At 30.0% G+C, this 15,452-nt stretch overlaps 1 protein-coding gene across 5 annotated transcripts in view; it reads left to right on the top strand.

Moving 5' to 3' along the window:
• The first annotated feature begins 5,227 nt into the window (after nt 1–5,227).
• Nucleotides 5,228–15,452, top strand: part of LOC148955629 (NFX1-type zinc finger-containing protein 1-like) — a 73,173-nt gene continuing 62,948 nt past the window's right edge. For 2 of the 5 annotated variants that reach the window (XM_089108282.1, XM_089108279.1), the window contains exon 1: nt 5,228–5,348. Coding sequence is in view for 2 of the 5 variants with exons in the window: in XM_089108281.1 (XP_088964407.1) it covers nt 7,999–8,007 (9 nt within the window). In the remaining 3 variants the exon portion in view is untranslated. Of the gene's footprint in view, nt 5,349–7,907; nt 8,050–15,452 lie in introns of those variants that run through there. The other 3 variants (XM_089108281.1, XM_089108280.1, XM_089108278.1) reach the window with 2 other exon arrangements.

Raw genomic sequence — 15,452 nt, 5'->3', positions numbered from 1 at the left:
CCACGATACAACACTATAAAAAATATCCCATGTCTTATGTTTCAAAGAAAACATTCCAAAATGAACTTTCAAACATCAGCAGAATGTATAAGTGACAAAATTAACCACTACATAACACTACAAAAATAAAAATGAAATGGTAGACCACAACAAAACACTATAAAAATATTCAAAGTCTTATATTTCAATGAATAAAAAAATCAAAAATGAACTTTGAAACATAAACAGAATGTAATAATGACAAGGAAAACCACGACATATCACTACAAAAATGTTCTAATTCTTACATTTCATTGAAAAAAAAATCCAAAATGAACTTTGAAATATCAACAGAATGTAACATTGACAAGGTCAACCACGACACTACAAAAATATTCAAAGTCTTACAATTCAAAGAAAAATAGCAAATGAGCTTTGACACATCAACAGAATGTAACAGTGTCATGGTAAACCATGACGCAACACTATAAAAATATTCCAAGTCTTGCATTTCAACGATAAAGAGTCCAAATGTAATTTGAAGCATCAACAGGATGTAACAATGACAAGGTAAATCGTGACACATCACTAAAAAACATTCCAAGTCTTAAAGTTCAAGGACAAAATTCCAAAATGAAGTTTGAAACATGAACAGAATGTAACAATGACAAGGTAAACAAGAATACAACACTAAAAAAATATTCTTAGTCTTACATTTCAACGAACAAAATTCAAAATGAACTCTGAAACATACCCAGAATGTAATAATGACAAGGTAAACCACGATACAACACAGTTAAACTATTCCAATTCCTACATTTCAGTGAAAAAATTCCAAACTGAACTTTGAAAAATCAACAAAATGTTACAGTGACAAGGGAAACAACGACACATCACTACAAAAATATTCAGTCTTACATTTCAACGAAAAAATTCCAGACTGAACTTTGAAACATCAACAGATTGTAACATTGACAAGGGAAACCACGACATATCATTACAAAAACATTCCAAGTCTTACATTTCAAGAAAAAATTTCCCAAATGAACTTTGAAACATCAACAGAATGTAGCAGTGACATGGTACGCCATGGCATATCCCTACAAAAATATTCCAAGTCCTACATTTCAATGAAAATATTCCAAATGAACTTTCAAACATCAACAGAATGTAACAATGACAAAGGAAACCCCGACACATCACTATAAAAAATATTTGATGTCATACATTTCAACAAAAAAAATTCCAAACTGAACTTTGAAACGTCAAGAGAATGCAAAATGGGCAAGGAAAACGACAACATATCATTACAAAAATATTCTGAGTCTTGCATTTCATGGAAAAAATTCCTAAATGAACTTTGAAACATCAACAGAATGTAAAAGTCCTATATTTAAATGTAAAAAATTCCAAATTAAACTTTGAAACATCAACAGAATGTAAAAGTGTCATGGTAAACCACGATACAACACTACAAAAATATTCCATGTCTTACATTTCAATGACAAAAAAGTCTGAAATTAACTTTGAAACATCAATAGAATGTAGCACTGACAAGCTAAACCATTAGAAAACACTACAAAAAATTGCAATTCTTATATTTCAATGAAAAACTCCAAAATGAACTTTGAAACATCATCAGAATATTAAAGTGACCAATTAAACCGCAACACAACACTATAAAAATATTCCAAGTATTTTATTTCAACGAAAAAAAAATCCAAAATGAACTTTGAAAAATGAACAGAATGTAAAAAATTACATATGTCATGGTAAACCACGACACTACACTACAAAACATATTCCATGTCTTACATTTCAATAAAAAAAATCCAAAATGGAATTAAAAACATCATCAAAAAGTAAAACTGACAAGATAAACCACAACACAACACTATAAAAATGTTCCAAGTGATGCATCTCAATGAAAAAAAAAATCCAAAATGAACTTTGAAACATCAGCAGAAATAAAAGTGCCAAGACAATCCACGATATAACACTATAAAAATATTCCAAGTCTTAAATTTCAACGAAAAAATTCCAAAATGAGCTTTGAAACATGCACAGAATGTAACAAAGATAAGGTAAACCACAACACAACACTATAAAAATATTCCAAGTCTTACATTTCAATGAAAAATTCCAAATTAACTTTGAAACATCAACAGAATGTAAGAATGACAAAGTAAACCACACACTACAACAATGAAAAAGTCTTAAATTTCAACGAAAAAATTCCAAACCGAAATTTTAAACATCAACAGAATGTAACAGTGACAATGTAAACTACTACACAACACTAAAACAATATTCGAAATCATAAATTTCAACAACAAAAAATCCAACTGAAATTTGAAACACCAACAGAATGTAGCGGTGACAGGTTAAGTCACATAAATGAAAAAATATAAATAAAATATGAAGAAAATAATAATAATATATATATATATATATATATATATATATATATATATATATATATATATATATATATATATATATATATATATATATATATATATATATATATATATATATATATATATATATATATATATATATATATATATATATATATATATATATATATATATATATAATATATATATATATATATATATATATATATATATATATATATATATATATATATAGTTGAGCTAGATCGCCTTATTTTAAATTTATTGGTACTTTTAATTTCTCTCAGCAGGCTCCTTTTTCCGTAATAAAAATTTTCAAACTGAGGAGATTCACCTTGGGTGGTTGGATATATATATATTATATATATATATATATATATATATATATATATATATATATATATATATATATATATATATATATATATATATATATATATATATGAGCCAAAAATTGGGGTTATTGAGAAGAAAACGTGTTAAGAAACAGTGATCACTTCATAATATGCAAAAAACTTGTAGTTACCAAACTTTGAAAGCAGTAAAAGTTGTCTTTTGTTTCAGAATTTCATAAAATGATTCATTTTACTTATTTAAAACTTGAAAAGAACAGAAATTATTACGTATATAAAGGGTGCCCCCTCCTCATCACCTTGCTATCTACGCTCAAGTTTTATAGTACTCTTAAAAAAGCGTCTTAGCCTATTGTTCTAATTAAACGACCCTTGTCTTTCGGGAGTCATTCTCATAGAATTGGGACAAAATTCATACTTTAGTATAAAGAGCGAGGTGTTGAGGAGGGGGTAACCCCCTTTATATACTTAATAATTTCTGTCTTTTTTAAGTTGTGATATTGCTCCATACTTTCAGTTGAAAATACTTTTTTTTTAATTTCTGATCGTTTTTAAATAATGCCAGGAAATCTGGCCCCACCTTCATGAAGAAACCCGCTTCCCACGAAAATATTTTCTAGACAACTCGATCCAGGTGAAAATTTACCCCGGACAATTACTCTTAACCACTCCGCGCATAAAATTGAGACGGAAAAGAGAAAGCAAGACATAAAAAAAAACTTTGTATAAGATTTCTGGCAAATTTCCCCAGTGCATAATATCCCCTGAAAATTTCACTCCCTGGAAACTTTCCTCTCCATGGAAAATTTTCCCTTGGAAAACCTCCCAACAGAAAATGTGTCCCACTCCACCCAATAATGTATGCATACATCTCAATAACAAACACTATGCCCAAACAATGGGCAAATTCATAATCTAAAGACCTATCCCCTGGGGTGGTGGAGGGGGGGGTCAAGTTATACCCGAACGCATGTTTATTGGGCCTTTCAAATATGAGGAAAAAAATGCCTATCTCAAAATTTTGATCAGAAGATTTTGGAAAAAAGGTGCGTGGGAGGGGCCTATCTGCCCTGTAATATTTTGTGACTTAAAAAGGGCACTAGAACTTTTAATTTTCGTTTGAATTAGCTTTTTCTCGATATTCTAGGATCACTGGGTCGATACGATCACCCCTGGGGAAAAAAATAATAAACACGCATCTGTGGTCTTTCTTCTGGCAACAAATACAAAATTTCACCTCTTTGCAGATAGAAGCTTGAAACCTTATCAATGGGGTTCTCTGATACGCTGAATCTGATGGTGTGATTTTCATTAAGATCACTTGACTTTTGGGGGCATTTCTCCCTTTTTTCAAAAATCAGGAAAATTTTCTCCGGCTCGTAACCTTTGATGGGTAAAACTAAACTTATTGAAATTTATATATTTGAAATCAGCATAAAAAGGCAATTCTTGTGATATGTCTATTGTACAGAAATCCCGTTTTTTAGAGATTCGGTTGCTATTGAGCCGGTTCGCACCTTACCTACAGCTTGTTACCACAAACTATTTGATAATGTAATTAAAAAATAATTTTATCTCATGACCAGTGAAGTTCTTCTTTGGTACTTGTATTTGTGAAATTTCTGAATTTTGAAGACCAGCATTGATGACAAAAAGACAGTGTGAGGTTTTTATTGAAGCCTGTTGGATAAATCGTAAAAAAACTCATGTTTAAAAAACAGAGAATAAAATTCATTGTTTTACAGATAAACTCTTTTCAAGAGGATCGACAAAATTTCAGAATTTAACATCAAAATGTCTCCAGGATATGGAAAGTCTAGGAGAATTTTTCCTCCCCATTCGATTCCGTGATCTCCCATTGCCCTTCCTGTGCTCCTTAAGACAAAGTCCATCGAAATAATCCATATAAAGGGGGACAGAACAGATCCCAGCTTAACTCCTGATTTAATACAAAACCAGCTGCCAACCTCATTCCCTACCTTAACCGCAGCAGTGTTATTCTCGTACATAGCACTAATGACTTTAATGTATTTGTCTGGTATACCATACAAGGATAAAACCTTTACTTTTATCAGGGGCAATTTTAGCCCCTGATTTGTATTAAAATCGTCATTTGGGATCAATTTCAAGCGGTGCTTTAAATGGCCGAAACGACTTTTGTTGGCCTGTAGTAAAATGTTTCTGTAATAATATATGTTACTCCGAACAATTTCGTACTGTCAGGAGTAATGTACTGTATTAGAAGAGAAAGAAAAACAAAGAAATGGAGAGAGAAAGTGAATTTTCATAGATAGTACGTTACGTCACCGACGATCCGCGTGTTACGCGTTGCGTAACACGCGGCAAAAAATTTTGGATATGGTACAATTTTTTTGTCTTTGGTACATTTTTCATACAATTTGTGGTACATTTTGTTTTGATGTGTTGGTAACACTGGACTGCATGAGTTGTATAGATATGTGATAAGAACAAAGTAATCTGTATTTTAGTGATGAAATAGGACAAACAGATAAAAAAAGCCTTGTTCAGTCAGCATAAAATTAAGTTTAGTTTTCAGTTCCATATTATTCAACTATAGTGCTTCACAGGTTCCCAAGTAAGTTTAGCCTAGCTTTGCTAATTTATTTAAGGTAGAGCCTACTGCATCTCCACGAACCTAGATTCCAGGTAAATGAACAGGGTTGCCAACTGGACATATTTTATGTCCAAAGGGCATATCTTGATGCCTTTTTTTATGCTCATTACAAATATAATAAGTATTTCTAACGTAAATGAATTTCAGCCCCCCCCCCCCCCCTATATAGGCTATACCTAACCCTGAATTGGCATATATAGGGGGGGGGGCTGAAATTCATTTCCAATACAAATATATATATATATATATATATATATATATATATATATATATATATATATATATATATATATATATATTTGAGGAGGGGACAGCCCTTTTTATATACGGAATAATTTCTGTTCATTTTAAGTTTTAATATCACTCCTTACTTTCAGTTAAAAAAAAACTTGTTTTTTTTATTTAATTTCATGAACGTTTTTGAGTTAATGCAGCTTTGATGTTGGCTCACCATACATGAATAATCATACCAAAATTTGCATATTAATTTTACTTTTTTGGTAAATGGCTTTTGTGTACTTTTGATCTGATGTAACTTACAAATTAACTTATGTAACCCCTAGTCAATACCTCACTTTTTATGCCAAAGTTCAAATTTTCTTCCAGTTTTCTAAGAATGGCCCCTTAATCACAAATGCCGTTAATTAGAATAAATAGCTCTGATGAAACTAAAAAGAAAATTTTAGTGCAAAGAGCGAGGTATTGACTAAGGGGCAAACCCAATCATGTACGTATTAATTTCTGTTTGTTTTAAGTTTTGGTGTTGCTCCTTACTTTCAGTTGAAAAAATAGTTTTTTTATTTTATTTCTTATTGTTTTTTTAAATAATGCTAGGAAATCCAGCAACCCCTTCATAGCAGTGTCCCTTCATCCCTGGGAAGATCCTCCCACATAAAACCTGACCTCCCCCCCCCAACTACCAGAAAAAATTTGCCCTGAAAACTTTTGTATACTTCCCAATAACCAATATTATATGTAAATATTGGACATAGTTCATAACTTGCAGACTGTTTCCCAGAGATTGTGGGGGTCATCCTCAAAGACATAGTTATTGTATTTTTTGAACATGCTGAACAAAATGGCTATCTAAAAATTATGATTCGGTGACTTTGGGAAAAAATGAGCGGGGAGGGGGCTTAGCTGCCCTCCATTCTTTTTGGTCACTGAAAAAGGGCACTAGAACTTTTAATTTTCGTTCTGAACAAGCAAATACATCAGTTTTCTGGTCTGCCCTAAGAAAATGTAAGGATGCCAAGGATAAAAAAAAAATACAAGGATCTTTGTGATTTTATGCTAATGTTATGTGGCCTGCCACACTCTTCAGCAGCTGCTGAGAGAAAGTTTACAATACTTGGTAACATCAAAACCAAATTACAGAATGGTCTTCTAATGCAAATGACTAGTTGTTTAATGCATGTCAAGCAACTAATTTGGCATTCTGGAACATTGCTGGAATCCTGGATTATACATTTTTAAATGTGCAAGAAATACTCCAATTGGCAAATAGCTAGCAAAGGAAGAAATAAAGCTGACTCTCATGCTGAACATAATTTTCGAGATGAATTCTTGCTAGAAGACTAATCTTAAGCTCCCATAAATTATTTTTAGTGTTTACTTGTTTTTGTGAGTTTTGTGCTGGTATTAAATGTTTTTTTTTGTTTTCAATATATTTGATGTTGACTAGCCGCTTTGAAAGATGTTTCCAAAGCGTCTTTTGGTCAATATTCCAATTGATAAGAAAAATAACCTCTAGGTTCTGAGATTTCAAGATGGACATATTTAAGACGGAATATGGACATATTTTGGCTAAAAATGACATAATTTTGGATACTCAAGGGACATATTTATGGACCAAAAAGTTGGCAACCCTGTAAATGAACCATGCTGAACATAATTTTCGAGATGAATTCTTGCTAGAAGACTAATCTTAAGCTCCCATAAATTATTTTTAGTGTTTACTTGTTTTTGTGAGTTTTGTGCTGGTATTAAATGTTTTTTTTTGTTTTCAATATATTTGATGTTGACTAGCCGCTTTGAAAGATGTTTCCAAAGCGTCTTTTGGTCAATATTCCAATTGATAAGAAAAATAACCTCTAGGTTCTGAGATTTCAAGATGGACATATTTAAAACGTAATATGGACATATTTTGGCTAAAAATGACATAATTTTGGATACTCAAGGGACATATTTATGGACCAAAAAGTTGGCAACCCTGTAAATGAACGGTAAATTTTTTGTTGTTCATATTATTGACTTATGAATAAAGTAAACTTGCCACATGATGCCTTTTTTATGCTCTTTCCAAATATAATAATCCTTTTTGTCAGAAAGGAATTTTACCCCACCCCTATATATACCAATTCAGGGTATATATTTGCATATTAGGGGGGGGGGGTTTAAACTAACCTCTCATTTACATCAGAAATAAAATTTACCCCCATCCCACCTAATTTGCAAATATATACCCTGAATTGGTATATATAGAGGTGGAGGTGAAATTAATTTATGACAAAAATGATTATTATATTTGGAAAGAGCATAAAAAAAGGTATTGAGTGGTATGTTTACTTTAATTATAAGTCAATAATATGAACAATGAAAAATTTACCAAATGAACTGTGTAATGATGTCATCTACTGTGCCTACTTATGTGCATTTAAATGTTATCTTAGCAATTTTGCATTAACTCCAAATAGCATAGCTTATCTATTTACTAGGCTATTTAGGTCTAATGCTTCCTCAGCTATCCTTCTATGCCTAAAAACTTTGCTTCAGGAAACCATAACTTGCTTTAATGTTAGTTTTGGGTCAATTCTGTATAAATCATGAGACTATAAGTTACTAGAGAGTCTTGAAAGAGGAGCTATCAATTTGTCAAAGGCCATAAGAAGCTTCCTCCAGGCTGGAAAAGGCTCAAACTGCCAACACTTTAGCACTAGACTAGAATGAGGGGATTTCATTCACATAATGTTCCTCTGTCCCATAGTTATATTGTCTCTAAAAAAATCTTCAACATTAAGCCAGTAAGTAAGTAAGGATGACAGCAATAGACCCTTAAGGTCCAAACAGTAAAATTCTGCTTTAGCTACTTTTGGCTATCTTGGTAAGGGGTTCTGTTAGGAAAAAGAAGCTTTCAGTGATGGGTCTACAGGCTAAAGTATGCCATGGGAAGATATTTTGAAGTACCTACCTTCACTCCTTCTCCCTCTAAAGGGTCCTGAAATTTGCTTACATGTCAGGTCTATTACCTATTGAAATTTTGACAAAACAACATTTTACCTTAGTTTTCAGTGATCTGTTTCTTTTTCTCTAGCTTTGGTTCTGAAAATAGAATTCCTGTTATTTGAGTAGAATTTTAAGCAATATCAATGTTTTTTTTTCAAAATTTAGGGAATGTATTTGCATATCTTTATAACCTTATATCTTTATAACCTTTTAGATCTGGGTTGACTCTGGCTAAGCCTACAGAGTCACACCACTGACCTGCATCCCAAACCCATGCCCATGAGACAGTCTCAGCTCTAAGTTGTTCTAAACAACTTAGCGTTCTAACTTAGTTGTTTTTTTCCCAAATTCTTCTTTCATACCATGGAAGAGCTTATTTGAAGAATTAATATCTGTTGGCACCATTGGAAGCTTGAAATCAGGGTGTACTAACTGATCACTCACCCAATCAAATAGTTTGTTGTAACAAACTATAAGTAGGAGCTATGTGGCTCAATAGTAGCCAAAACAAAAAAAAAAGGAATTTTGATATCAATAGATATAAGAATCAGGCTTATTATGTTGATTCCAAATCTGTAAGATTCATTAATTTTAGTGTTACCTATCAAAGGCTACAAGCCAGAGAAAGTTTACCTGATTTTCAAAAAAAAGTAGAAAACAACCCTTAAAGTCAAAGAATCTTAATGAAAATCACACCATCTGATTCAGCACATCAGAGATCCCTACTGTAGAGGTTTCAAGCTCCTATCTACAAAAAACTTGAGTTTTGTAATTTTTTTTTGAAAGAAGAAAGATCACAAATGCGTGTTGATTTGTTTTGTTTTTATTTGTTTTTTCCCCAAGGGGTGATTTTATTGAACCAGTGGTCCTAGAACATTGGAAGAAACCTCATTCAAAAGGAAATTAAAAGCTTTAGTTCCCTTTTTAAGTGACCAAAAAGGTTGGAGGGTAACTAGTCCCTCTTCCAAGTCTCCTTTTCCTCAAAATTGCCTGTTTTTTCAACATAGTTGAAAGGTCCAATAACTAGGCTATGCTTTTAGAGATAAAATGACCCCCCACAGCCTCTGGGACAATTTTACATATGGAGATGTTAAGGATAATTGTCCAGGATAAGTCTTTACAGGGATTGAACTGTCTAGAGGATTTTTCCGTTTTGGGAGGGGATTTTTTATTTTGAAGAGATGTCTTGAGAATAATTATTTAAATTTCCAAAGATAAAGGGATGAAATTTTAATCACTTACAGAACAATCCTTAGAAATCAAGTATTGATAGGGTTATAAATCCAAAATGACAAGGAATGCAAGACCAAGTTAGGAATGCAGTTAATATAGAATATTGTGTAGTATTAGGAATATACATAAAGTCAAAATGAATAAAGCCATATACATTCTAGACAATGATATGGCACCCCTTGAACATCCATATCTCAACCATCTAGGACCCCAACAACCAAGGACCCCAGCCACCAAGGACTCTAACCTCCAAGGACCCCCATACCCCCTCACCCCAACTTTTTTGCCCCTCACCCCATTCTTTTATACTTTTTTTGAAGTTTAATTAATTTTTTTTACTTTTATTTTTTATATATTTTTTTAACATGGGAATAGTTTTCAACTTTTTTTTACATGTCTTAAAATGACATGAAATATACTTTAAAAAAAAATCACATTTATTGTTTTCGGAATACATAATGAGAATGATGGATGTTAGTTATAACTTTTACTAATAGAAAAATAGTGTTTGTAGTCGTACTATTTTTCTGACAGAATTTGTTTTGGACTTGGAATATTTTTCAACCTTTTTTTAGCCTACAGGTCTTAAAATGAGATGAAAACGTATATTGAACCTTTAGGTGACACCCTAGTAAAAATAGTGTATTTTACAAAAGAAATAAGAACATCCATGTTTAAAGTACATTTGATACTATTAATAATATTTGATTTTTTAATAAAGTTGGGTTTTAGTTTTCACAAATAAGAACATCCACGTTTAAAATACATGTGATTTTATTAATAATATTTGATTTTTTAAAATAAAGTTGGGCTTTAGTTTTCAGAATTAAGAACATCCACGTTTAAAATACATCTGATTTTATTAACAATATTTGATTTTCTTTTATAAAGTTGGTTTTTAGTTTTCAGAAATAAGAACATCAACATTTAAAATACATAGGATTTTATTAATAATATTTGATTTTTTAAATAAAGTTGGGTTTTAGTTTTCAGAAAAAAGAACATTCACGTTTAAAATATATCTGATTTTATTAATAATATTTGATTTAATTTTAATAAAGTTGGGTTTTAGTTTTCAGAAATAAGAACATCCATGTTTAAAATATATCTGATTTTATTAATAATATTTGTTTTTTAATGAAGTTGAGTTTTAGTGTTCAGAAATAAGAACATCCATGTTCAAAATACATCTGATTTTATTAATAATATTTGATTTTCTAATAAAGCAGGGTTTTAGTTTTCAGAAATAAGAACATCCACATTTAAAATACATCTGATTTTATTAATAATATTTGATTTTTTAAAATAAAGTCGGGTTTTAGTTTTTGGAAATAAGAACATCCACATTAAAAATACGTCTGATTTTTGAATAAATTTGGGTTTTGTTTTCAGAAATAAGAACATCCACATTTCATATACATCTGATTTTATTAATAATATTGGATTTAAAAAAAAAGTTGGGTTTTAGTTTTCAGAAATAAGAACATCCACGTTAAAAATACTTTTGATTTTAATAATGATATTTAATTTGATTACAATAAATCAATTTTATTAATTTATTTTAATAAAGTTGGATTTGAGTTTTCAGAAATAAGAACATCCGCGTTTTAAATACCTCTGATTTTATTAATAAAATTTGATGCTTTAATAAAGTTGGGTTTTAGTTTTCAGAAATAACAACATTCACATTTAAAATACATCGGATTTTATTAATAACCAATCTGATTAATTTAATAATATTTTATTTTTTAATAAAGTTGGGTTATTTTGACCGGTAATAGGATTGTTACCGCCTAAAACTAGTCGTATTTCAGTAATAATATTTGATTTTTAAATAAAGCTGTGTTACTAATATATGAAATCAGAGCACTCACGCTTAAATTACATTTGGTTTCATTAATTATATGTGATTTCATTATAGTAAATCAATTTTATTATTTGACTTTAGTAAAGTTGGGTTTGAGTTTTCAGAAATAGGAACATCCATGTTTTAAATACATCTGATTTAATTAATAATATATGATTTTTTTATAAAGTTGGGTTTTAGTTTTCAGAAATAAGAACATCCATGTTTAAAATACTTCTGATTTTATTAATAATGTTTAATTTATCAATAAAGTTGGTTTTTAGTTTTTAGAAATAAGAACATCCAGGTTTAAAATGCATCTGATTTTATAAATGATTTTTGATTAAAAAAAAATGAAATATTATTAATAAAATCAAATGTATTTTAAACGTGGATGTTCTTATTTCTGAAATTTTAGTTTTCAGAAATAAGAACATTCACGTTTAAAATACATCTGATTTTACTAATAATATTTGTTTTTTTTAATATAAAGTTGGGCTTTAGTTTTCAGAAAAAAGAGCATCCACTTTTATAATAAATCTGATTTTATTAATAATATTTGATTTTTTAATAAAGTTGGCCTTTAGTTTTCAGAAATAAGAACATCCACGTTTAAAATACATCTGATTTTATTCATAATATTTGATCTTAGTATTTTAAACGTGGATGTTCTTATTTCTGAAAACTAAAGTCCAACTTTGTTAAAAAATCAAACATTATTAATAAAATCTGATGTATTTTAAACGTTGATGCTCTTATTTCTGAAAACTAAAGCCCAGCTTTATTAAAAAGTCAAACATTATTAATAAAATCAGATTGATTATTAATAAAATCATATGTATTTTAAATGTGGATGTTCTTATTTCTGAAAACTAAAACCCAACTTTATTGAAAAATATAATATTAGTAATAAAATCAGATTTATTTTAAACGTGGATATTCTTCTTTCTGGAAACTAAAACCCAACATTGTTAAAAAACCAAACATTATTAATAAAATCAGATGTATTTTAAACGTTGATGCTCTTCTTTCTGAAAACTAAAGCCCAGCTTTATTAAAAAATCAAATATTATTAATAAAATCAGATTGATTATGAATAAAATCATATGTATTTTAAACGTGGATGTTCGTATTTTCAAAACTAAAACCCAACTTTATTAAAAAAAATCCAATATTAGTAATAAAATCAGATGTATTTTAAACGTGGATGTTCCTATTTCTGAGAACTAAAACCCAACTTTCTTGAAAAATAAGATGCTATTCATACAATCAAATTTATTTTAGACGTAGATGTTCTTGTTTCTGAAAACTAAAACCCAACTTTATTAAAAATAAAATCAAATATTATTAATAAAATCAGATGTATTTTAAATGTGGATGTTCTTATTTCTGAAAACTGCAACCCAACTTTATTTAAAAAAAAAATCAAGTATTATTAATAAAATCAGATATATTTTAAACGTGTATGTTCTTATTTCTGAAAACTAAAAACCCAACTTTTCGTAAAATCAAATATTATTAATAAAATCAGATGTATTTTAAATGTGAATGTTCTTATTTCTTTTGTGTCATACACTCTTTTTACTGGGGTGTCACCTAAAGGTTCAATATACGTTTTCATCTCATTTTAAGACCTGTAGGCTAAAAAAAGGTAGAATAATTTTCCAAGTCCAAAAAAAATTATGTAAAAGAAAAGTGCGACTACAAACACTATTTTTCTAATAGTAAAAGTTACGACTTTCATATCTATATCTTTCTCATTTTGTATTTCGAAAATATTCAATGGGATTTTTTTTTTTGCTTAAGTATATTTCATGTCATTTTAAAGACATGCAAAAAAAGGTAAATTTTTATCCATGTTTAAAAAAAAGTTAAAAAAACTTTTAAACTTAAAAAAAAATATAAAAAAATGGGGGGAGGGGCCAAAAAGTTAGGGGGGGTATTGGTGTCCTTGGTGGCTGGAGGCTTTGATGGTTGGGATATGGATGTTCAAGAGGTATCTTATCATTGTCTAAAATGTATACAGCTTTATTAATTTTGACTTTATATATATTCCCAATACTACACAATATTTTGTGTTAACTGCACTCCTCACTTGGTACTTGTGTATTATAGTGATCACACTTATACATTTAAAATTTCCGTGTTAAATATATTCGGAAATTAAATAATTTTTCTTTGTGATATCCTTGTCATTTTGGATTTATAACCCTATCACTACTTGGTTTCTAAGGATTGTTCTGTAAGTGATTAAAATTTAAACACTCTCTTTGGAAATTTAGATAATTATTCTCAAGACATCCCTCAAATAAATATAATATGTATCTCTTAATGGAGTTACCATTCCCTCAGATTTACCCTTAGTTGATAAGCAATTAATAGTTCAAGCCTTTCTCTTCAGAAATTAAAAAAAATACTCTCATTCTATGTGCATGCAATAACTATGTGAAATGTCTATGCCAGAATCATGTGACAAATTCCTGAAGACTCAATCTGTCAATAATCTGTAATATGTCACTAATCTGTCAATTGAATTCTAACGCCTCTCTATTTAAAGTAGGTCAAATTCCTTCTCTTGTAGTTCTGTCTTGAGTCTAGTTGTCTTTCAAATATGGACTTCCTGTAGGAGTATATGGTCTCTTACTACTATAAACCTCATTGAAAATATCATAGATAGACAATTAAAAAAGATAAATCAAGAAAATAGGGAGCCCGTCCCCCTTTATTCAGTTATTCTGGCAATTGAGAACAAAACTTTCACCACTTTACCATACATCTCAAAACTTAGCAATAAATTTGGAAAAATTTTAAACAAACATAATATGTCTGTTTCTTCCAAAACTGAACAAAAAGTTGAAAATTTTTTGAACTCAGGAAAAGATAAAACTGACCCTGTACTGGGTAGTGGTGTCTACATAGTCCCGTGCTCATGTGGGAAATTTTACATTGGTAGGACCTATCAACAACTTGGTGAATGTTTGCATGAACACAAAATTTCAATAGATAAGTTCTGGAGATTGGAAAATAAAAATGAGAACTTTGATTCCACCTTGGCCCTGCATATCTTTGAAAATCCTACACATCTGGTTCTTTTCGAGGAGGCTACTTTAATATCTAGTGTAATTGGCCTACTGCAATCTTTTAAAAAGGTAATTGAGATAAAAAAAATATGTAAACAGAAATTTGGCTATAAATAGAGACACAGGAGAAATTTCATTAAGCCCAATTTATAACAATTTAATACTAAAAGACTTAATCAATATTTTTGCCCAGTCTAATTTAAGAGAAGCTATTGGTATATCTAATGAAAACCGAAATTGTAGACAAGCTAAAACTATTGCAAGACAAAAAATTCTTGCTCAATCATCTTGGTAAATCCTTTTTAATTGATTCCTGCCTGGCTTTTATTCAGTGTCATTTCTCTTTTTGTTGGGTAAACTTCGAAAGGTTAGATTTTTGTTGTTGTTTTTTGTCTTTTGTTTAGCACTGAGGACAACTTGGCAGAGGTCCTTGTCGAAATATTTGCTTGTTCTTTGTCTTCATGTTTTGCCACTGGATGACAAAATCCTCGTTTTCTCACCTTTTTTATTTTATTTTTCATTTCTTTCCTTTCCTCTCTTAGTTTCATTAGTCCCAATTCTTTAATCCACTCCTGAAACACAAGGGTCGTTATTTTAGAACAATAAGAAACTTCTTTAAAGGTACTAAAAAACTTTAGCGTGAAGAGCGAGGTGTTGAGGAGGGGGCAATCCTCTCGTATA

The sequence above is a fragment of the Artemia sp. Qi Xiang Cuo genome, chromosome 2, assembly GCF_049724085.1.
Source record: "Artemia sp. Qi Xiang Cuo chromosome 2, ASM4972408v1, whole genome shotgun sequence".
NCBI lineage: Eukaryota > Metazoa > Arthropoda > Branchiopoda > Anostraca > Artemiidae > Artemia > Artemia sp. Qi Xiang Cuo.
The sequence above is the reverse complement of the archived record's forward strand: the minus strand, read 5'-3'. Positions and strand labels throughout refer to the sequence as shown.